Here is a 25,769-nt window from a genome sequence, read left to right on the forward strand (position 1 = left end):
GAATGTTTTGATCACTGTTTTCTCAACCTGCCCTGCCACCTTCAATGATTTTCACACACGTGAGTGAGTTTCTATTCCTGTGCACCCCTTTTAGAACTGTACACCTTATTTTCTTATTGCCTCTCATTGTTCTTCTTACTAAAATGAATCACTTTACATTTCTCTGCATTAATAAGGGGAGGCAATGGCCTAGTGGTATTATTGCTAGACTGTTAATCCAGAAATCCAGGTAACGTTCTGGGGACCACGGCAGATGGTGGAATTTGATTTCAATAAAAATCTGGAAGTAAGAATCTATTGATGACCGGGAATCCATTGTCGATTGTCAGGGAAAACCCATCTGGTTCACTAACGTCCTTTACGGAAGGAACTGCCATCCTTACCTGGTCTGACATGTGACTCCAGACCCACAGCAATGTGGTTGACTCTTAACTGACCTTTGAGCAATTAGGGATGGACAATAAATGCTACCTCTCCAGCAACACCCTCATCCCGTGAATGAATAAAAGAAATTTTATCTGCCGCTTAACTATCCATTCCACCAACCTATCTATGCCCTCTTGAAGTTTATCATTATCATCCTCACAGTTCACAATATTTCCAAGTATGTGTCGTCTGCAAATTTTGAAATTGTGCTCTGCACACCCAAGGCTGATTCGTTAATATTAAAATAGCAGTCCTAATGCCCACCCTTCAGAACCTTACTCTCTACCTTCTTCCAGACCAAAAATACAAGTTCACCTCTACTTTCTGTTTCTTTTCATTTAGTTATTTTTGTATCTGCACTACCCATTTTACTCCATGAGATGTAACTTTAACGTAAGCTTAATAATCTTGTTATATGGTACTTAATCAACTCTCCTTCAAGCATTTATTGAACATGTTTTGGATTATCTTTCCAAAAGCTTTCCCACCACCCAGGTTAAATTGACTGATCTGCAGTTACTCGGTTAATGTTGCACCTATTTTTTAAAAAAGTTGTAATATGTGCAATTCTCCAGTCTTCTGTATCTAAGGTGGATTGGTAGGTCTGGTATTACCTTCACAATGTCCACTCTTGTTTCTGTCAGTGTCATTGGGTGCATCTCATCTGGCCTGGTGACTTATTAACTTTAAGTGCAAAGAGAGTTTCAAATGCACCCCGTTTCCAAATTTTTAGCCAGTCTAGACTATCATTGTGATGTGGCAGCATCTATTTTCTTGGTTTAGACAGACACAAAGTATGCTTCAATATATCAGCCATGCCCTGTTACTCCAAACAAGGCCTCTTCTAGGTCCCTAATCATCTGAAGTCCTCTTTTTTAACCACACTTTTGTCATTCATATGCTTGTAGGACGCTTCTGAATTCTGTTTTATGTTACCTGATAGAATTTTGTCATATTTGGCCTTGGTAAGACCAATGCAGTTTTGGTTTCCTTATCTGAGGAAGATTTTCTGGCTATGGAAGGAGTGTTACAAAGGTTTCCCAGATTCCTAGGATGATAGGTCTGATGTATGAAGAGAGACTGGATCAGTTAGGACTATGTTCACTGGAGTTTAGAAGATGAGGTGGGGGGTGAGATCTCATAGAGACCTAAAAAATTCTAACAGGACTCGGCAGGGTTAATGCAGGAAGGATATACCAGAAAACTGGGGAGTGCAGAACCACAGGTCACAGTTTAATGATACGAGTTAAGCATTTAGGACTAAAATAAGAAGAAATTTCTTCACCCAGAGAGTGGTAAGCTTGTAGAATTTTCTGCCACAGAAGGTAGTTGAGGCCAAAGCACTAAAGTTTTCAAGAAGGAGATGGATATGGTTCTTTCGGTTAAAGGAATCAAAGGGGAGAATGCAGGAACAAGGTACGAGTTAGATGACCAGCTATGATGATGTTGAATGGTGAAGCAGTCTCGAAGGGCCAAGTAGCCTGTTTCTGCTCCTATTTTCTAAGTTACACTTTCTTTGTTTCTCTTACTTCACTTTCCTTCTAATCTTTACATATTTAAGATATCTGCTAATCAGCTTGCTCAGAGATATTATTATGCACATCTGGAGCAGGTGGGTCTTGAACCTAGGGCTTCTGGTTCGCAGCTAGAGACATTGCCACTGTGCCACAAGTTGGTCTCTCCTAATTCCTTTACGCACCATGACTTTCCTCGCTAATAGTACTTCCTGATTCCCATGCTCCTGCAAAGTTCTTTAAATTGTCCTCAAAATCACAAGCAAACCTCGAAATGATATTGGCTCTTCCTCTGTTCAAGTGCAATCGCTTCAGCCTCTGCAGGTCCCATTTTGGGCAGAACCGTTCCCAAAATCCAAGGAAACGCATAGGACTCTAAGAGAAAACTGGAAATGAAAATTGACAAATCGACTCACAGCTTTGTTCCTGTCAGAAACCTGCTATGTCCATTTTTAACATGGGAGGTGGCTCAAATCGTAAATGTTGGCACCAGAAACAGACAAATGCCTCAGGGATATACTAAGATAGGAGTTGGATCCCACGGTCTGCAGCTGCACTTTCTGTAGCAAACTGGTCACCAATTTGTCTTTGTCAAATTAACCAGTCCAACATCTTCATAATAGATGCTACCATCCAGAACGAGACAGATCTGGGATTTTCAGTGGTGCAGGCTTCACTCATGTCCAGTGGGAAAACAGACTGCATATAACTATTAAGACGTAGGTTGAGCTAGTTGCTTATGTGAACAGATGCAGCTTCTGATCCATTAATGTTGAACTGGTGTCTGACCAAATGTAGGAGGATAGTGCAAGTCCAAGCCTGTTTCACTACTAGGTGCCACAATGCCTTAATTCTGTAAAACCCACCTATCTACCATGTTTCCACTTATCCAAGCATATCAAAAGATAACTGCAAGTGGCAATGAGACTGTGCTTATCTTGGTAATGACACTACTCAGCAACCTCCCATGCCTGAACTATACAGGGTGTAATGATAGTTCCAGGAGCATCATATAGCATGGCTGTGCCAAGTTGAAGAAAAGGTTGAGATGCCTTAAGTGCTCTATGATAGGGTGTATCAGTATAGTTTGCTATATCAAGCACAGCTTAGGAGTACAAAGAAGATGGAAGCAGTAGTAGGCCCACAAAAAGTAGCATCAGATAAGGAAGAATTAACTGGAAGTGAAAGACAACCACAAGTGCAAGGCCCACAAAGTGTACAGCAGCTAAACATGCCAAGAGATATTTGACAGCTTAGACTTTAAATAAGTTTATCAATTGCCTTGCCGGAAATATTAGCCAAAGTCCCTCAGCATTATCAGTCCTTGTTATATCTCATCACTTCTTTGATTCTGCTTTGAAGAGCATTGAAACAATTCAGCCAACCTCTTTGTCAATGAATTTCTGACGATGCAACAACAGCTTGTATTTTTATAGGAGCTATTCATGGTAAAATATCCTAATGTGTGTTAAGGGGAATTAAAGAGCAATATTTGAGACAGCATTACATAAATTGAGTCTCGGGAAAAGAACTCGTAAGTTAAAGTTGTAGGTGAATTAAGGTGTTTATTTTGATTCCAAACATAATGCCATGGTGTTTTTTAATCATCTTAAGTGGTCAATTCTAGAGATTTTCACAAAAGGTTAATTAATATGTTTATTTCTATGAGGAACTCAGTTAAGCTGGTAGATGGATGTTGCTGTCATGTGACACCCTTGAGATGATTTTGGCAGCAATTTCTTTGGGTACTCAAGCGTCAGATGAATTGTAGAAGGAAAGGGCAAGTTTGTGCCTGTTTCCTGCCTGCTACCTTCCTAACTTTGGTTGCTGCTGGGACAGTCTGGCCCTGCTGCCTTTGAAACATGACGCAACTAAAAGCTTATAGAAAACAACTCAGCAAGAATTACGAAAAATGAATTACTGCTGATAAGTCTACTGGAATTCTTTAAGGAAATAATGGAGTTTGTGGTTATTGCAAATTAATGAATTTTGAAATTGTCTTGGTTCATGTAGATATTTGGGATTCAGGAAGAGGTTCTAAACTGAATTACTAATTAGGTGCATAATGGCAAAGAGAAAGTAACTTTCAATAGCAACAATTCTAATTTAGCATCTGTGACTTTAAGAATTTACAATGAAACCTGAGTAGGCCATTCACCCCTCTATCCTGTTTCCAATTTGTCTTAGACATCTGCGGTTAATAATAGTAATTTATTTATTTATGTTGCTAAAGATGCGTTTATTAGTGAGTACCTTTTAAAGATATTTAATCCATTTGTAACTGGGTTTAATCACTTGAATGCAGGAAATATTGTGATTCTTTTGTTTCTTGGTTGTATTTTCTTCATCATTGTAAATTCAACACTTTTATGTAAATACTGTACAAGTCTCTTGGAAATGTTTGATATTATTAACTAAATTCCCTCTGTCAAATTTCACATGAAAACCAGTCTACCATTATAATGAAATGCTGAAACTAATCCTACCTACCAGCCTCATCCCGCCTCCTTGACCTGTCCGTCTTCCCTGGACTGACCTACCCCCTCCCTAACTCCCCACCTACACTCACCTTTACTGGCTCCATCTCCGCCTCTTTGACCTGTCTGTCTCCTCTCCACCTATCTACTCCTTTATCCATCTTCCATCCGCCTCCCCGCCTCTCTCTCTTTATTTCAGAACCCCCTTCCCCTCCCCCCATTTCTGAAGAAGGGTCTCGACCCGAAACGTCAGCCTTCCTGCTCCTCTGATGCTGCTTGGCCTGCTGTGTTCATCCAGCTCTACACCTTGTTATCTCTATTAAAGTTGACATGTTGTCTAGTCTAATGAAGTTCCACTGTCCGTGGTATTTCATTATGGCTATTATGACCAGTTTATAATCTTTTCTTGAATATTTCTTCACAAACTACATGTAATAATATTCTCTAATTGAAAGTAAATTAATCACAGTAAAGGAGTGTAAACACAATGAAAATGAAAGGCATGATTTTGATCGAAATTAGCAGGCATTAGGTACCAATTGGGTCTCTGAATCAGAAGATTGTGTGTTCAATTACCATTTCAAATACTAGTCCAGAAATCTAAGATAAACCTCCGGTTTAATACAGAGGAAGTGCTGCAATGTTTGAGATGTTGTTTTACAGGAGTGACTTTAAACTGATGTTTCACCATCCCTCTTACGCAGACATGAAGAGAATGGGAATTCTTCCTTGGTCACCTGGTCAATATTCATCCCTCAATTAAATCACAGGATTACATTATCATGTGGGAATACACTGCACAAATTGACTGCAGTCCTTCCATATTATAACAGTGGCTGCGCTTCAAAAGTATTTCATTGTCATGGAAGTGCTTTGATGCCTCAAGGTCATGAAAATTGCTACGTAAAAGCAGGTGTTCCTTTCTTTTACTTGTTATTTTTGTATTGTTTGGTCTTTTATTGCAGGTTTCAGAAACTGACAAAGGCGATACCCATGAGCGTGTAGAAATGCCACAGTTCAGTTGTCGAAGTCCAACACCAGGCGGCAGTGTAATGAAATTCAGGAGCAGATCTCAAGGTAGGTAGTGTAACTACTGCTTGTATTCAATATTCTGTTAACCATGCTTTTTTTTGCTCTGGAGGAATGCACAGCAATATGGGAAGAGGACCAGTTACCTTCTCCGCTCTGCTGGCATAAGTGCCACCACCTTCTCTCCAATATCTCTCACTCACTTTATGCTGCTGTACCCACCTCCCACTAAGGTTCATGGAGGCACTTATGCCTGCAGAATGGAGAAGGTCATTGGCCCTCTTCCTACGTTGCTGTGCATTCCTCTAGATGGAGCTGAAGGTTAGAATGCAAGTAATCAGGAAAACTAATTGAATATTATGCTTTATTGCGAGGGGAATTGAATGCAAGAGTAGGAAGGTTTTGCTTCAGTTATACAGAAATTGGTGAAACCACATGCGGAGTTCAGTACTGGTCACCAAGTTTATGGAAGGATGCCATAGGGAGGCAGTTCAGAGGTTTATTAGACTAATACCTGGAATGAATGGATTGCCTTATGCAGAAATGCTAAACAAGCTAGGCCTGTATCCTCTGCAGCTTAGAAGTATCAGAGGTGATTTATTTTGAAACATACAGAATCCTGAAGGGACTTGACTGCCTCGAGGCACCATCCCTCACCTCTTTGCTGCTATATTGGTGCTGCCTCGTGTTCCCACGAGGAGCTGAAGCAGTTCATCAACTTTGCCAACACGTTCTAACCTGCCCTCAAATTCACCTGGACCATTTCTAACACCTCTCTCCCCTTTTTGGACCTCTCCATCTCCATCTCTGGAAACTGATTCACCACTGACATCCATTTGAAACCCACTGACTCCCACAACTACCTTGACTACACCTCCTTTCACTCACCCTCCTGCAAAAGTGCTGTCCCATACTCTCAATTCCTCTGCCTCCACCACATCCCAGGATGAGGCATTCTACTCCAGGATATCCCAGATGTCCTTTTACTTTAGGGACCATAATTTCCCCTCCTCTGTAATTAAGGATGCCCTCAACCGCATCTCCTCCATTTCCTGCATACCTGCCCTCAAACCCCCTCCCCTCAACAACAATAAGGATAGAGTCCCCTCAGTCCTCAAGTACCACCCACCAACCTCCAAATCCAAGCATCATCTTCTGACATTTCCACCACCTACAATCAGACCCCACCACCAAAAAGATATTTCCTTTCCATCCCTGTCCACTTTCTGTATGGGCCGCTCATTCTGTGACTTACTCGTCAGCTCAACACTTCCCACCAACTTCTCCACTACACCCGGTACCTTTCACTGCAACCACAAGAGATGCAACACCTGCCTCTACACCTCCTCTCTCACCTCCATCCAAGGCCCCAAACAATCCTTCCAGATGCGGCAGAGTTTCACCTGCACTTCATGCAACCTGATCTATTATATCCGTTGCTCCCAATGTGGTCCCCTCTATATCAGGGAGACCAAATGCAGACTCCGGTTCATGGAGCATCTGTGCTCTGCACGTATCAACCAATCCGACCTTCCGGTTGCCATCTATTTTAGTTCCCCCTCCCACTCCCCTGATGACATGTTCATCCTGGGCTGCCTCCACTGTCAGAGTGAGGCCAAACGTAAACTGGAGGAACAACACCTGATATTTCACCTTGGGAGCTTAACAGCCCAATGGCCTCAATATTGACTTCACCAGCTTCAAAATCCCTCCGTCTCCGCCCTTATCCCATGTCCAGCCTCCCCCTCCTCCTCACCTCCATAATTTGATCTAACCTGTCCCATCTTCCTACTCACCTACCCTCTCCACCCTTCCCACTGACCAATCACAATAACCCCCACCTATCACCATCCCACATACCCTTCACCGAGCCCCAACCCCACCCCCCTCTCTCTATATACTTCTGGGCTCTCCTCCCCCTCCTCAGTCCTGACGAAGGATTTCAGCCCAAAATGTTGACTTTCCTGCTCCTCGGAAGCCGTCTGACCTGTTGTGCCTTTCCAGCTTCACGTCTATTGACTCTGGCTTCCAGAATCTGCAGTCCTTAGCGTCTCCAAGTCAGCTGTGGACCAGAAGCATTTTATAATTGTTAAGAGTGCTACCTCAACCCATGACACTTTCGTTCACATATTAATTTTATCTGGTGATTATCCGAATTACATCTGTTAGTGAATTTGTCTGATACTACATCATGTATCAAAATGTCATGAGTGTTTTTGTATAAATGTATCATTTTCTAATTTGTAATATTTATTTATTAACAGTTAAAACAATCGTATGTGAGAAATGGGTACTGTTTTGTTGAATCTTCTCAAGGAATAATACCGATCAGAATTCATATTTGCTTTATCTTTAAATTCTTTCTGTAATACTGGAATTATTCTGGGATCCCAAATAGGTTGTCTTGACTAGTGCTTCACACTAACAGGATTGGACTGACATTGCCTGAAACTCTGAAGTAGCGCTGTTGATATTTGCAGCTCACTGATCACATCATAACTGAGAAACTGGCCTCATTTTCTAAATCCATGCTCCTGCAAATCTTTCTTGAAAGGTCAGATCTTCAGTCAGGAAAGCATTGTATGAGCTCAGGCACACGACGCCATAGATTAATGGCCAAAAAATTGTGGGGATCAACACAAATTCCTGACATAGGCTGCTAACTAAATTTCTGTATGAAATGCGTACAGTTTTCTGTCTGATTCTCACTCGGCTTTCTTTGACAGGCGGAGGGAGCCGCTTGGAATCTGTGGGTGAAGATGATGAGCTGATAGTGGAAAATGGTGAAGCAAGTTGTGACATGTCGGAAAAGCCAGCACGAGGAGGCCGCAAGCATTCCCTTCCCCAGCAGCTTGATGCAACTGGTATTCGACAGGTGTGTGCCCAGCATTTTTACTGTGTTCATCTAATTTATCAGTATGCAGCTGTTAAGTTGGTCATATTTCTCGTAAATAGTTTTTCTCAAGACCTCCTAAATTTAAATTCATGAATGTGGCTTGGTCAGAACAGCAAACTGCATATTAATTCACAGGGTGTAATCAAATGATTTCTAACAGAAAAGGGTTCATGCCTTTATCCACATTATTTTATGAGCAAAACCAGAAGTTGCTGGAGAAACTCAACAGGCCTGGCAGCATCTGTGGAGAAAAAGCAGTAAACGTTTCAGGTCCAGTTTCCCTTCTTCTGAAGTGATAATTGCAAGGAAAAAGTGGAATAAATGCTAAAGAGAATTTTTTTTGGGGGAGGAGTGGTGTTTGTTGGTGGAGCCCAGGCAGCAAGAACAGCAGTTAGGCAGACAAGGGGATGGATATTGGTAAGCCAAGGAGAAAGGAAAGCTGATAATGGAGACCCATATGTAGGTGAAATTGTGTTGGCTTTGTTCAAAGCAGCCCTTATCATGATGACTTGGGGTGTTGGGGTAGCCTAAGCATGCGGAAAAAGGTGTTCACGTTATAAAATTACTGAATTCGAAATTGATTCCTGAAGGCTGCAGAGCATCCAAGCGAAAATTGAGAGTACAGCTTGCGCTAAGGCTTGCTGCAACACTGCAGCAGGCCTGTGACAGAAATATTGGCGCAGGAACACAGTTGAAGCGTCAAAAAACAAAAAACTCAAAGTAATTTTTACAGACAGAATGTAGTTCTTCAAAACATTCACCCATCTGTGTTTTGTTTCCCCACTGCACAGCAGAGACCACGTTGTGAGCAACAAATACAGTAGACTAGATTGAGTAAAGTGCAGGTAAATTTCTGCTTCAGCTGGAAGGTGCGTTTGGGATCTTAGATAATGAGGTGGGAGAAGGGAAACAGGCAGGTAATACACATTCTGTGATTACATGGGAAGGTGCCATGAGGATGTGGAGAGATATGGGGAGTGGAAGAGGAGTGGATCAGGGTGTCCCAGAGGGAATGGTCCCTTCGGAATGCTGGGAGGGGAATCTATGTCTGATGGTGGCATCCCACTGGAGGTAATGAAAATGGCATTTTATGATCCTTTGGATGTGGATGCTGATGGGGTGGTATGTGAGGACAGGGAGACCCTACCAGTGTTGTGGGAGGGAAGATAAGGGTTGAGGACTGAAGTGAAGGAGATGAGTCAGACCTGGCTGAGGGCCATGCCAAACCACAGTGCAGAGAATTCTCAGCTGAGGAAAAACGTGGACATTTCCGAGGCAGCCCCCTGAAGAAGATGGCATCCTTAGAATTGATATGACAGAAGGAGAAACTGGGAGGATAGAATGGAGTCCTTATAGGAAGTGGGGTGTGAGGGTGTATAGTCAAGGTAACTGTGGGAGCTGATGGGTTTGTAGTGGATATTGATGGCCAGTCCATCCCTGGAAGTGGAAATAGAGGTGTCAAGGAAGGGAAGAGAGAAGTTGGAAATGAACCAGCTGAAAGTGAGAGTGGGGTGGAAATTGGAACCATTATGTTTGAGCTGTCTTTCTGAATAGCAATTTATTAGTGCCATTCTTCCACTTTCTCCTCATAACCTGCAAATTCACCCTTTTTAGATATCAATTTAATTCCCTTTTGAATGCTTCAATTGATCCTGTCTCCAGGCAGAGAATTTCAGACCTGAATCATTTGCAGTGTGAAAATGTTTTCTTTATGCCCCTTTTGACCTCTGATTTACTTTTGATCTCTGCCCTTTCATTCTTGATCCTTTCAGGAGTGGGAACAGTTTCTTCCGACCTTGTCTATAACCCTTATGAGTTTGAATATCTCCATCAGATCTCCTCTCACCATTCTTTTCTCCAAGGAAAACAGTCCTAATTTCTCTAATCCACCTTTATGACAGACATTTTTCATTCCTGGAACCCTTGCCCTTAGAGGAATTACAGACATCCTTCAAGGCTGAATTTAAAAGTGAATTTTATGACTCATGTCTGCATGTTAGGAATTTTGTTCTGGGAACCAGTGTCAATTTTCCATTATGGAGCATGCTGATCTCCATACAAAACTTAATGATCTTTAGTCGCATTGCATGTATGACTGAGCCAGAGACTCTGATTTGTAAAGTTTACTTTCCATGTCATTCTGAAGTTGATAATCCAGTTTCTTAGTGTGGTCTAAACTGTATCTAGTATTTTGTATAGGTACAGAGGCCTGTATTCTCTGCAGTTTAGAAGAGTCAGAGGTGATTTATTTAAAACATACAAGATCCTGAGGGGACTTGACCTTGTGTGAGAGAATATAGAACTAGGAGCCTTAGTTTAAAAATAGGAGAGTGCCGAGTTAAATCAGAGATGAGGAAACATCTTTTATGAGTCATTGTAATTCCCCTTCCTCAAAAGGCAGTGGATGCAGTAAATATTTTTAATTTAGAGGTAGATTGATTCTTGATTACCAAGGGGAAGAAAGATTATTGGAAATACGCAGGAATGTAGAGCTGAGTTTAAAATCAGATCAGCCTTGATCTCATTGAATACATAGGCTGTAAGGGCTGAGCGGCCTACTCTTGTTCCTTGTTCATATGTTTGTATGAGTTACTCGCTTTCCAGAAATTCCAGTTATAGCCTGATGTAAACTGGTTAGTTAGATAATGACTCTACAACATGCCTATATACCTCCTTCTTCTTTACTTATCATTTTTAGGAGTATCAAATCGTAAAAAAGTCAGCACGTTCCTTAAGCACAGTTCACGTGGAATCACCATGGCGGCTAGCCCAGCCATCAATCATCTCGAACATTGTCCTAATGAAAGGGCAAGGAAAGGTAAGTATCTACTGTATCGGGGCCACTGTTGTTTACCTCACTTTTTTCAGTATAGTTTATATGCTTTGTGTTCTACCTTACTATGCCTAATGTGTGTGCAAGCAGAATGAGTCAATTTTATCCAACCGTAGGAACCTTTGATAACTTGTAGTCCCTGGTGCTAACCCAGCTAATTCAGCCTAGATCAGAGATTGAATGTGAGTAATTTTTCATAGTCATATCTCATGAGATCATCGATGGTTTTTCATGAAAAAAAAAATTCAAACATTCAATAACACCAAGGTGATTCCCATGAGATGAATTTTAAAAATTAGAAAGCGAATCAACTCTTCTCACAACATTGAGTCTAAAAGAAATTAAAGATTAGCAGAAAACTATTCAACCCATCATGATGCCAAAAGGGGGAAAAAAGCTATTGGAAGGACCCTCAGTTTCCAGAAGGTAATCCATCAAACATCCAGAATATTACTTCAGTTTTATAACCAACAACTATAGCGCTCACTGAATGCATTCTTTCCAACCTTTGTCGTGTCTTTCAAGTTTGACCTTCCACCTTAGTTTCTCAAAATGTGCTACTTAAGGAACCTGGCTACATGTTTCTGAAACATCGATATATACATTTTTGAGTATATTTATCTATTTTTTTTGTTATATTTTGTTTGATCTGTATTTTTCAGGGTCTTGGTTTCAGTATAGTTGGTGGCCAGGATTCTGCTCGAGGACGGATGGGAATATTTGTCAAAACTATTTTTCCAAATGGTGCAGCTGCTGCTGATGGAAGACTGAAAGAAGGTCTGAAAACTGTCCTTTGATCCTCACCGATAATACTAACAATTTTAGTAGGGTAGATCAATATTTAAATTGTCATTGATTATTTTAAATTTCGGCAAAGTACAAACAAGTTCCCAATTTTTATTGATATTATGGTAACTGAGTTTGACCGTGACTCAAATTCAGTTTATTATTGGATTTGGCCAATATCTGATGTCTGTCTACCTGCCACCCAGTGAATCTCTCTCTATTTTACAGGTGTGGTTAAGAATGTACAATAACATTTTTCTTTCTACTTTACATATAATTTTGTCAGCTGATCACTGGTCAGAGAAGACAGTCTCTGGGGCAGCACGGTGGCTGAATGGTTAGCACTGCTGCCTCACAGCGCCAGGGACCCGGGTTCGATTCAACCCTTGGGCGACTGTCTGTGTGGAATTTGCATGTTCTCCCCGTGTCTGCGTGGGTGTCGCCCAGATGCTCCAGTTTCCTACCACAGTCCAAAGATGTACAGGTTAGGTGGATTGGCCATGCTAAATTGCCCGTAGTGTTCAGGGATGTGGAGGTTAGGGGAATAGGTCTGGGTGGGATGCTGTTTGTGTCGGTGTGGAGTTGGTGGGCCGAAGGGCCTGTTTCCACACTGGAGGGATTCTATGATTCTATGAAGTCAGCATAGGAGAAAATACTCCAAAAAATGATCTCGGCTTTTCTTTGGGTCATTAAATTTCATCAAGAAGCTAAATTGTCAACTGTAATAACATCTCTGAAATAAAATCAATACGGGCTTATAAGATTTCATTTAGTATCAAACTTTTTGAATCCAAATATGGTTCTCATATTTGCCTGAATCTAAATTTGGCATCGTGGGGTGTAGAAAGAATTCTGGTCAATTTTGATGGTTTACAAATGCACATCATGTTTGTGACTTAAACAAAGTGAAAGGAAACAACTTTGACCAAGAAAACTGGTGGGGAAGGAGGGTGCTGAGGTATCATAACATTTAAAACAAATTTTATGGCTTGCAACCAAATCATCAGCAGTTGATGATGCAAACTAGGTATTAAGCCAAATCTGATGACCCCGTCATTTTTTTTATAGTGACTTTTAAATATCAACTTTAAAATAATTTTAAGGTTTAGCTCTTTGTTATGCTGCAGTGACTTATTCAATTTAGCTTGTTATTTTTGGCTCATTAAGAGAACTTATGAAAACAGAGCTTGCCATTTTGTAAATTATATTTAAGCCTCTCAGGTGCTCCAATTAAATGTGAAACCACTTGTTATATGATTTACAGGCTCCCAACAGCTGAAGAATGACCCTTTTCAGAGTTGGCATGATCTGTACCATAGCAAACCCTGGCTAGTTATAATAAACAATTTATTTAAGGAACAAAATAACATGAAAAGCTGGTTTTGATGTCAGGCAATAGCCCAATAAGACATTTTATTATTGTTGGATCTAAAATGATCAGGATGGGCACTTGTGTAATGTCTCACAGTCTGCATAAATCTGCTCTTTCTCTGCAGTCTAATTACCGTGAATAATAGAGCAAAAAATGCAATTTTTATTTTCTTTTCTCGCAATGCCAATTTACCTCTTTAAATTTGTCAATTTGTCACCTTTATGGAATTTCATATGGATATTTCTCCACTTTTTTTTGAATTGTTATATTTAGAAAAAGATGAAGGTTCTTGATATGTTATTGTTATTTGGGAACTTGTATTCTAAAGTGGAAGGAAAATAGGTTTTAGTTTTTAGTTCTGTGGAAGTCTGATTTTTTTTTGAAAGGTCAGAAAGCTATTTTGAACAGTGAATTTTTAAAAAATGCATTTCTAAGGAGTCACATGATTTTAGTAAAATGACTAGGAAGCCAGCTTAGGAGTGAAAGGCTTTAGCTCGGAGATAGAGGTGACCCTTCACTGAAGCATCCGCAAGGTAATTGCTGGAGTAAAAGGGATAGATCTTTCCTTCTGGTATCAGAAATTGAATTAATTCCAATAGTTCCTGTATAGAGAAATGTAGTTTGTGCTGAACTTTTTTGTAATACATTTTCATGTTACTTTGTTAAAAGTACTTCGGCAGCCTCTTGTGAATATTTTCAGTGATTGACCTCCACAGTAAACAAAAGAAGAATTAAACTTTTGGCTTGTCAAATCAGCTCTGGCTCTGGAAACTGACTTTCCCTATGTTATCATCAGCTGGGATCATAACAATAGGTAGATAGAAAGGGTTTAGCAGTAATAAGTTCCACATGGCTGATGTCACTAATAACTATCAGCACTTCATTATAAGGTCCTTATTATTATTAATTACCACAAAAAGCAACTAACTTTACAATGGCATCAATATTTTGTTGAGTAGCGCATATCACTTTCAGAGTATGAACACTTGCAGGATGTGAAGATGTAAAATACAGAATGATACAACTTCAAATGTTTATATAGTTTAATGTATTTTTAACACTGTTTAATTGTTAGTCAGGTGCCCCTGGAGCCCCTGCCCAGTTTCTGACCTTCACTTCTCATTTCCCAAGTATTGTTGTTCACTGAGTTTGCACAGAATTGTAGTGATTGGCAGTTCTCTGGGAATATAATGGAAGCAATGTTAAATTTTATTCTGCAAAAATGCTTTATTTGTCTACTAATTGACATTTGGTGGATGCAGCGAGGATGTTCCTGATGGTGGGTGTGTCCAGAACCAGGGGTCACAGTCTGAGGATTCAGGGTAGACCATTTAGGACGAAGATGAGGAGACATTTCTTCACCCAAAGAGTGTTGAGCCTGTGGAATTCATTACCACAGGAAGTAGTTGATGCTAAAACATTGAATGTATTCAAAAGCACTTGAGGCAGATGGGATCAAAGGTTATGGGGAGAAAACAGGATTAGGCTATTGAGTTGGACGATCAGCCATGATCGTGATGAATGGCAGAGTAGGCTCGAAGGGCCAAATGGCGGCCTCCTGCACCTATCTTCTATATTTCGACGAGCACTTTTTGTTTAATTGGTTTATAACATTATTGGACTCGTGACTAAATACTTTTATCAATTTGTCATTGTTTATTCACTTTTCTTAAATCGCTATTACAATGTGATTTGATTTTTCTTTTTCTTTAAAACAGCAACACTAAATTAACAGTGATGCTATGCCAAACATTTAACACAACATAGACAATGCACTTTTAAGAGGATGTAAATAGGTTTGTCCTGTTCTCAACAGGAGATGAAATTCTAGAAGTTAATGGGGAATCCCTGCAAGGACTAACTCATCAGCAGGCAATTCAAACCTTCAAGGTAAGATGTCACGTACAAAACCATTGTTTATCTTAAATAATTCCAATAAAACTGGTACCAAGATGGTTTCTTGCTAAAATAATAAAAACAGCAAGTGCTGGAGGTAGTGATCGGGTGCATAGATGAAGGTAATGCAGTTGATGTGGTTTATATGGATTTCAGGAAAGTTTTTGACCAGGTCCTATATGGGAAGCTGGTAAAGAAAGTAAAAACACAAGGGATCCAAGTGTAACTTGGTAAGATGGCTCCAAAATTCGCTCACTGGCAGAAGGTTGTTTGTGTGACCAGAGGCCAGTATCCAGCAACATACCACAACATCAGAGATTTTTTTTGTATATAATGCATATAAATGAAGTAGATGAGAATGTGGGGAGGGAGATTAGTTAAGTTTGCAGATGACACAAAGATTGGCCAGGTAGTTAATAGTGAGGAAAAAGTCTTGGGTTACAGAAAAATTTAGACCAGGTGGTCAGATGTGCAGATGGAATTTAAACCTGAAAAGTGAGAGGTGATGCACTTTGGAAGACGTAGCAAGACATAGGAGTACACAATGACTGGCAGGATGTTAGGAAGATCAGAGGAATAGAGGGTCCTTAAGGTGCTTGTCCACAGATCCCTGAAGGTGGCAGGTTGGGTTAATAGGGTGGTTAAGAAGGCATATCTAGAAATCCTGGAATCAGTGGGTATCGGGGACTGGTTAGTGTCATGCCTGGCACTTAGAAAGATGGTTGTGGTTGTTGAAGGTCAGTTATCTCAGCTCCAGGACATCTCTGCAGGAGTTCCTCAGGGATTTGTCCTAGGCCCAGCCATTTTCAACTGCTTCATCAATGACCTTTTCTCCATCATAATGTCAGAAGTGGGGATGTTTGCTGATGATTGCGCAATGTTCAGCACCATTCACGACTCCTCAGATACTGAAGCAGGCCGTGTTCAAATGCAACAAGATCTGGACATATCTAGGCTTAGCCTGACAAGTGGCAAGTGACATTCACAACATACAAATGCCAGGCTATGACCATCTCCAATAAGAGACAATCTAATATGACATTCAGTGGTATTACAATCACCAAATCCCCACTATCAACATTCTTGGGGTTACCATTGACCGGAAACTCAATTGTACTCACCGCATAAACACAGTGGCTATAAGAGCAAGTCAGAGGCTAGGAATACGGCAGCGAGTAACTCACCTCCTGTCTCCGCAAAGCCCACCCGTCTTCGACAAGGCACAAGCCTGGAGTGTAATGGAATACTTCCAACTTGCCTGGATGGGTGGAGCTCCAACAAGAAGCTTGACACCATCTAGCACAAAACAGCCCACTGGATTGGCACCACATCCACAAGCATCCACTCCCTCCACCACTGATGCTCAGTAGCAGCAGTATGCACTATCTACAAGATGCACTGCAGAAATTCATCAAAGATCCTCAGACAGCACCTTCTAGACCCACAACCACTTCCATCTAGAAGGACTAGGACAGCAGATTCATGGGAACACCTCCAAGCCACTCACTATCGTGTGTCGGAAATATATCACCGTTCCTTCACTGTTACTGGGTCAAAATCCTGGAATTCCCTCCCTAGTGGCATTGTGGGTCCCCTCACAGCAGGTGGACTGCAGCAGGTGGTTCAAGAAGGCAGCTCACCACCACCTTCTCAAGGGCACCTGGGGATGGGCATTAAATGCTGGTCAGCCAGTGATGCCTACATCCCACAAATGAATAAAAACGATTGGGACACATGCCTTTAGTTAGTGACACAGATTATAGGAGCAGAGAAGTTATGTTGGAGTTGTACAGAACTTTGGTTAGGTCATCCTCCTGCCTTCTCCCCATAACCTTTAATCCCCTTACCAATCAAGAATTCAGGGCTATGGGCCATGTGCTGAAAATAGGATTAGTTTAGATAGGTTGGTGCAGAATTGATGGGCTGAAGGGTATCTTCTGTGCTATTTGACTCTCTGGAGAAACTCAGCAGGTCTGGCAGAATCTGTGGAGAGGGGAAAGCGGAGTTACATTTTGAATCTAGTATGACTCTTCTTCAGAACATTGTCTTTCAAAAAGATAGCTCATCACTACCTTATGGGCAGTTAAAAATGGGCACTAAATATTATCCTGGTCAGCAATGCCCACATCACATGAAATAATTAAACAAAAATACTCCGCATGTTGCACTCTTATTCTCTAGTGAACATGGCTTGGGTTATCAAACAGAGCAACATCCTTTATGCTTTACTCACAATCACACAAATAATTTGGAGCTTCATCACGTCATAAACACAATTCCCTCTCTCTTTCATCTTCACTTTTCTGGATTTGTTTTGCAAAGGCTTAAAGAGTACATTGCAAAAATTTGTACCAAAAAACAATTTTGGACCCTTTCTTTAAGAAACCAGATTCTTTCTCAATTAATCAGTCAGCATTCAGGATTATACACTTGTAAAATTTTCCTTCCCTATCCCTGTAATTGAAAATCAAGTCCAATATAAGCCGGGAGATGGACAGATTAACTAGTTAGGGCTGATAAGAAAATTTCCTGAGATTGTCCAGCTTCCAACACAATGAGCATTATCCTCACTATTCAGTTAGGACATGTGTTTCTCGTTCTCAGTTAACCTGTTTTATTATCTCCTTACAAACAACCTGATGTATAATGATATAATCTCCTTTTTGTGTTGGGCATTCGAAAGTGAATTTTACATTGTAGTGGTAGACAAATCAGGGATACTATGAGTTAGAGTCAATACAGTGTGGAACTGGACGAACACAGCAGGTTAGGCAGCATCAGCAGGAGAGTCAACGTTTTGGGCCTAGATCTCCGATACTATGAGTTAGGTACCTTGGCTTCCAACTTTCATTCTATTTGAATGTGACTTTGCAATGGCAGCACAGTCTCATAAAACTTAACCAATGATATTAATCTGCTTACTGATTCATTCATCTGTCTATCCTAATGTGAATGTATATAATTTTTCCCAATAGCAACTGAAGAAAGGAGTAGTGACTCTTACTGTTCGTACTAGGTTGCGCAGTCCTAGCCTTACTCCTTGTCCCACTCCAACCTTAATGAGTCGGTCCAGCTCTCCCAATTCCAATGCTAGCGGTGGAACTCCAGTCCCAGCATCTGAAGAAGGTGACTGCTGTCGCAAAGGACCAGGGCCAAAAGATCGTATCATAATGGAGGTGACATTAAATAAAGGTAATGTGAGTGATGTAAGGGCCAATAAAATGTTGAAAACTGTACAAATTACAGGAACTCTTGAGACTGACAAAACATCCAAGAAAAGAAAAAGGCTGTAAATGTAGTGGAGCTGATGCTGTATTGGTAATCTCAATGTATTGTTAATCCAAAGGGCCAGGCTAGTGCCCTGGGTCCTGGGTTCAAATCCCACCATGGCAGCTTGTCAAATTTAAATTCAATTAAGTGACATATTCAGTTAATTAATAAAAATTGAATTGAAAGTGTGTTTCAATAATGGTACCATGAAACTATCATAGATTTTCATTAAAAATGATTTGGTTCACTTAAAACCTTTAGGGAAGGAAATCTGTCTGCCTCACTTGTACAGGCCGACAACGACATGTATTTAACTGTTAACAGCTCTCTGAAATGGTCAAGCGAGGCATTCAGTTTAAGTGCAATTATGATGGGCAACAAACGCTGGCCTTGCTAATGAGACCCAAACCTAATGAAAGAATAAAAATGAAGTCATGATCATGTCAAAATATCTGCTCCCTATCTGCTCCCCATGCAAATAATAAGTGAGATGGAAGCTTGAGAATGCTCAATTCTGAAGGGTATGTTAACAGCAAGCAAATAACTGACGTGTACATTTTTCTGAATGTATGTTCCTGACATTGAGCATATTTTCTAGGAGAGAATATTGCAAATTCAAAGTTCTGATTTGCGATGAATGCACAACCAAAGTTCCTGTAAGGGGTTCATCTGGGGGAAGCTCCACACAGGAAACATGAATTAGAAAAGTTAACTTTCAGGTAGTCTGTGTACCTGGTCTTCTGTAGTTTGTTGGGAAGACACCAATATATCTGATTTATAAAATAATCCAGGCACAGATTAGTACTGGCTGTTTGCCAGGGGTTATAATTTGTGCAACAGTATTAATGAACTTCCACCAATTCCCGTAAATATAACTGAAAATTTCATTGTTTTATCTGTACAGCTAATATAGGTAACTCCTTTACAGATGTGCAGAAATTTTATTCCACAGGAACACGTATCAGGAATTCAAGTGTGCAGATCAACAAGCTCCTCAGAGTTTTCTGACCATAATTCATAACATTTACTCTATAAATATCATGGAACACAAAAAGTAATTCTGTTTGGCATTCAGAATTATTTCACTAATGCGAACTGCTTAAAAGGACCCCTTTTCCCAAACAAAGCTTTACTGATTATCTGCGTATAAATTAGTTAGAACTTCTGCTTTCACTGCAATGGATAAAGGAATAATAAATGTGAAATGTGAAACCACAAAAAGAATAGCAAAAAACTAGTCAATCAAAAACATCTGATCCAGGCTTGGCACAGACAGTGTGTGCCCCCAGTTTGCCTTCCCTGCAAATGCAAACTGCAGGAAAAAGGTGGAAAAAACAGCATGGACCATTCATTTAAAAAATTGTGTAAATTCTTTTTTGACTCCTAAATTTGGATTATCCAATACCAACCTACCAGGAGAGCACCTATTTCTGAATTAACCAGAAGAGTTGAGTCCCCGTCAGGTAACTAACTTGCTCCCGAGAAGCAGATTAGAAGGCATCATTTTTAAATGAGCTGTATAGTTCTGATTTTAGCAACCATATTGATTTCCAGGGGTTGGGAGATCAGACAACTGAAGGAATGTGAGAACTGTTGGATTCAGCAAGAATATATCCTTTCCGCTCTGTACTTTCTCACTGTGCCTCCAAGTTTATCTTACACAATCTGCCTCCCTCCTATCATATGACCATCTGGAACTGCGAATGTCAGCCCACCACAATCTGATCTTCAGCCCCTGCAATCTGCCCCATCACAATCATGCCACCCATGATCTCTCTCTCTCTCTTTCTCCTCTCCAGTATCCAATTACAGCCTTTTACTGCAGAGCTTCCTGTCCAACAGTCAGTTTTTTAGCTGGCTAACTGCCAAGTGAAATGGAGTTTTGGTAAAGCCTCTTTGTACAATATATCCATGTGTCCAGAGCACACAAAATCCCAATAACTGTAAATACTGACGCTTCTGTTTCTTCAATGAAACCTCCACCCTTGTCCTGAGTTTCCAATGTTGTGTGTCTGGACCACAACTGCATTCAAAACTAAACTCTAAGTCTGGCTGGCCAAGGATTTTTACATGTGAAAAGTTCCTAATTTTGTATTATACTGCTGACAATATACCCAACACCTTATTTGCTTTCCCTGAAGTCTCTACACTGTTTCTTAAAAAAAATCAACTGTGACCTCCTGCTCTGCCATCTTCAGTATGCAATCTTATACGGTATGCACATATTTGAAATTATCCAGGCCTTAAATTAGCACACAATATTTACAAGGACATATATCACACAAGCTCACTCCCTTTACATATTTGCCTTTGCACTATGTATTACACCTAAATTATTATTCACTGCCCACATTTTCTTTTCTTGTCATGCATTCATTCAAAACAACACTTTCAACATGGGATATCACTGAAACCGAATTCTACACAAAGTTGCTCCCATTAAATACCACCCTCTGTAAGAATGCAAGCACATATTTATGTAGTCTGAAATGTACCAAGCAACTCAACATTAATGAGACCTTATATAAGTGTTTGCACTCCACTAAAATGTAGTCTATATAGAGAGCGTACATTTCCCATAAAGTAGAGTAGATTGACATCAATGAATTGCTCGCTTATATACTTACTTTCCATATATTTGGAACCAAAGGAACTAGTATAGAGAACAGGATGAACACAGCAGGCCAAGCAGCATCAGAGGAACAGGAAGGCTGACGTTTCGGGCCTCGACCCTTGTTCAGAAATGGGGAAGGGGAAGGGGGTTCTGAAATAAATAAGGAGAGAGGGGGAGACGGATAGAAGATGGATAGAGGAGAAGATAGGTGGAGAGGAGACAGACCAGTCAAAGAGGCGGGGATGGAGCCAGCATCTGCAGTTCCTACTGTCTTTAGTATAGAGAACAGTTTTAGATAATAATGTCTGTGGGGAAAGGAGATAAATTTTTGTTCATTTAATATACTCTTCTCAGGAATAGGCTATGGTTTAGTATTTTTGATTTGGTTAATGAACCGGTAGGGTCAGTGTTATTTTTATTTACTTTATTTATTTTTATTTAAGAGGTATTTAGACAGGTACATGAACAGGCAGGGAACAGAGGAATACAAACCATGAACAGGCAGATGGGATTCGTTTAAAATGGCACCATGGTTGGTGCAGACATAGTGGGTCAAAGGGCCTGTTCCTGAGCTGTACTTTTCTGTTCTATTTATATAGTTTCAAAGGACGTTTGTATGAGAATTAAGTAGGAACTTAGGACAATTAGATTAAAGTTCTTTCTGTTTACCATTTATAATGTCCCTTATACTTTGTAATTGATCTACACAGTATTGTCATTGTTATTTGTTTCATTTCAGAGCCTGGAGTTGGGTTGGGGATCGGGGCCTGTTGTCTTACATTAGAAAAAAGCACACCAGGAATCTACATCCATAGCCTTTGCCCAGGATCAGTTGCCAAATTGGATGGCAGATTGAGGTCAGTCTTCAACTGTGAAATATTTTCTCCTAAAGTTCGAAGCCCCTGGTCCTTCACTGAAAGTAACAGGTGGAGTGCTTCTTTCCACTCCCATGGTGATGAGTCTTCTTTTAAAAACTTTTTAAAAGAGCTACAGTTCAGATCAAGTGTTCTGGTCCACCCATGTTGATGCTACAGTCAAGAAAGCACAACAATGCCTCTACTTCATCAGGGTGTTAAGGAAATTTGGCATGTGCATAAAGACTGTTACCAACTTCTATAGACGCACCATAGAAAGCATTCTATTTGGATGCATCACAGTTTGGCATGGCAACTGCTCTGCCCAGGACCTGAGAAACTACAGAGTTGTGAACACAGTCCAGTCTATTATGCAAGCCAATCTTCCATCCATTGACTCCATCTGTCCTTCTTGCTGCCTTGGGAAAGGAGCCAACATAATCAAAGACCCCTCCCACCCTGGCTGTAATCTCTTCAAACCGCTTCTGTTGGGTAGAAGATACAAAAGCTTAAACATGCATACCAACAGATTCAAGAACAGCTGTTATTAGACCTCAGAATGGACCTTTCAAGTTTTAAATTTAATGTTGATCTCGCCCTTCGTGCGCCTTCTCTGCAGACTTACCATTATATTCTTTGCTCTGTTCTATTACCATAACGCACTTTGTATGGTATGATCTGCCTGGACTGTACGCAAAACAAAGCTTTTCACTGTACCTAGGTACATAGGACAATAATACATCAAATCAATATATTTCAGGAACTGATTTGTAAAAGATCACTTTTCTTTCCAATTTTCTGTTCACTCAAGTTGCTGATGATGCCTACTCTTTAGATGCAATTTTTAATGAATGTCTGTAAGTTATTTAACCAAGGACAGAGTCAGAGTGGAAACCAATTCTCCTCATTAGCAACCTCTAAAATCCATGCTTTCCAGGTTGCTGTACAGGATAGAGGTCAAGAATAGAAACTTTGTTTCCTTTCCAAAGCATACTGTGCTTGAAATCTGTATTGCCCTGTTGCCTCAATGGTAGAGTTTAGATGACTTGACACAGCCTTAAAAATGAATGTGGGATCGTCATCTCTTATACAGCCTGGTAAAATGTCTGCCTTTACTTTATTGAGGCACCCAGAAAATTGCCACTTCATAAAATTTTTGAACTAGAGCAAGTAGCACCTCTCAGAATTTTACCCGTTACTATGTCAATCTACAGCAGGTTTTATAAATTGAGAGAAAGTTACTATTCTTTCCCTGTGAAATACAGGTTTAACACCTTGATCCCAGGTCCACTGCTCACCCTTGGCTTTCTTACAGAGCTTTCCCTTAGTCTCAGCTGCATCCAACTTAAACTCCATACCACGTGAGTCCCACACCGTACCTCCCAGTAATAAAGGAAAATGCATAAATACTAGTCCCTTCAATAAGGCACAATCTCACCGAAAGGTAAGAAAGACAGTGTTTTAAAATTCATTTATGGCATGTGGACATCGCTGGTTGGTCGGCCTTTTTGTTTAATTGCCTGTCCTCAAGTTGCCCTTGAGAAGGTGAGCTGCCTGCTTAAACTGCTACAGTCCATTTGCTGTGGGTTGACCCACAATACCATTGGAGACAGAATTCTAGGATTTTGACCAAATGACAATGAAGGAATAGTGATATATTTCCAAGCCAGGATGCTGATTGGCTTGGAGGGGAGCTTGCAGGTGAACTTGCAGGTGAACTTGCAGGTGGTGGTGTTCCAATGTATCTGCTGCCCTTTTCCTTCTGAATGGAAGTGTTCATGCATTTGGAAATGCCGTCTGATGAATTTCTACAGTACGTCTTTTTTATTAGTACACACTGCTGCTACTGAGCATTGGTGGTGGAAAGAGTGGATGCGTGTGGGTGTAGTGCCAATCAAACAGGCTGCTTTCTCCTAGATGGTGTCAAGTTTTTTGAGTGTTGTTGGAGCTGCACCCATCCAGGCAAATGGGAAGTATTCTTGCCTCGTACTTTGTAGATGGTGGACAGGCTCTGGGGAGTCAGAAGGTGAGTTACTCGCAGCAGTACTCCCAGCCTCTGACCTGCATTTGTAGCCACTGTGTTTATATGACGAGTCCAGTTGAGCTTCTGGTCACTTGTAATCCCAAGGATGTTGATAGTGGGTGATTTTTTTATGGTAACACCATTGAATGTCAAGGGGCAGTGATTAGGTTGTCTCTTAGAATTGGTCCTTGCCTGGCACTTGTGTGGTGCGAATGTTACTCGCCACCTGCCAGCCTGCGTGTTGTCCAGATCTTGTTGCATTTATTCATGGACTGCTTCAGTATCTGAGGACTCACGAATTATGCAATCATCAGCGAGCATCCCCACTTCTGGCCTTATGGCAGACGGAAGGTCATTGATGAAGCAACTGAAGATGGTTGAGCCTAGGAAACTACCCTAAGGAACTCCTGCAGAGTTGTCCTGGAGCTGAGATGATTGACCTCCCACAACCACAACCACCTTCTTACGTGCTGGTATTATTCTAACCATTAGAGAGTTTGTCCCCTGATACCTACTGATTCCAGTTTTGCTAGGACTCCTTTATGTCACTTTCAGCTGAATGCGGCCTTGATGTCAAGGGCTGTCATTCTCACCTCACCTCTGGAATTCAGCTCTTTTGTCCATGTTTGAACCAAGGCTGTAATTAGGTCAGGAGCTGAGTAACCCTGGCGGAACCCAAACTGGGCATCACTGAGCAGGTTATTTCTGAGCAGGTGCTGCTTGATAGCACTATTGATGACACCTTCCATCAGTTTACCGATGATTGAGAGTAGACTGATGAGGTAGTAATTGCCGGGTTGGATTTGTGTCCAGGACATACCTGGGCAGTTTCCATGTTGGTGGGTAGGTGCCAGTGTTGTAACTGTACTGGAACAGCTTAGCTAGGGGAGCGGAGCACAAGTCTTCAGTACTATTGCTGGAATATTGTCAGGGCCTGTAGCCTTTGCAATATCCAGTGTCTCCTACTGTTTCTTGATATGACGGGGAGTGAATCGAATTGGCTGAATTCTGGTATCTGTGATACTAGAGACCACTGGAGGAGGCCGAGATAGATCATCCACTTGCCACTCTGGCTGAAGATTGCTGCAAAAGCTTCAGCCTTACCTTTTGCACTGATGTGCTGGGCTCTTCCATCATTGAGGATGGGGATATTTGTGGAGCCTCCTGTTCCAGTGAGTTATTTAATTGTCCACCACCATTCACGACTGTAGAGGTTAGATTTGATCTGTTGGTTGTGGGATCACCTAACTCTATCACTTGCTGCTTATGCTGTTTGACATGCAAGTAGAGCTGTTTGGTAGCTTCATCAGATTGATACCTCATTTTCAGGTGTGCTTGGTGCTGCTCCTGGCATGCCCTCCTACATTCTCCATTGAACCACAATTGATCCCCTGGCTTGATGGTAATGGTTGAGTGTGGGATATGCCGGGTCATGATGTTATGGATTGTGCTGGAGTACAATTCTGCTACTGTTGATGACCCACAGTGCCTCAAGGGTGAGGTTTTGAGTTGCTAGATCTTTTGGAAGTCTGTGCAATTTAGCACGATGATAGTGCCACGCAACATGATGGAGGGTATTTTCAATGTGAAGGTGGAACTTCATCTCCAGAAGGACTGTACAGTGGTCACTCTTATTGATACTGTATGGACAGATGCATCTGTAGCCAACAGATTGATAAGGATGAGGTCAAGTATGTTTTTCCCTCCTGTTAGTTCCTCACCATCTGCAGCAGAACCAGTCTAGCAGCTTTGTCCTTTAGGACCCGACCAGCTCCATCA

The 25,769-nt window shown here is 41.0% G+C and overlaps 1 protein-coding gene across 1 annotated transcript in view; it reads left to right on the top strand.

Annotated features, from left to right (window-relative positions):
• The window catches only part of pdzd2 (PDZ domain containing 2), a 163,533-nt gene that overhangs the window by 80,316 nt on the left and 57,448 nt on the right, over positions 1-25,769 (top strand). The window contains exons 7-13 of the mRNA XM_048614884.1: positions 5,383-5,494; positions 8,173-8,321; positions 11,041-11,160; positions 11,838-11,952; positions 15,150-15,223; positions 18,205-18,421; positions 21,853-21,970. Of these exons, the coding sequence (XP_048470841.1) occupies positions 5,383-5,494; positions 8,173-8,321; positions 11,041-11,160; positions 11,838-11,952; positions 15,150-15,223; positions 18,205-18,421; positions 21,853-21,970 (905 nt within the window). The remainder of the gene's footprint in view (positions 1-5,382; positions 5,495-8,172; positions 8,322-11,040; positions 11,161-11,837; positions 11,953-15,149; positions 15,224-18,204; positions 18,422-21,852; positions 21,971-25,769) is intronic.

Source organism: Rhincodon typus, chromosome 1 (genome assembly GCF_021869965.1).
Source record: "Rhincodon typus isolate 14 chromosome 1, sRhiTyp1.1, whole genome shotgun sequence".
NCBI lineage: Eukaryota > Metazoa > Chordata > Chondrichthyes > Orectolobiformes > Rhincodontidae > Rhincodon > Rhincodon typus.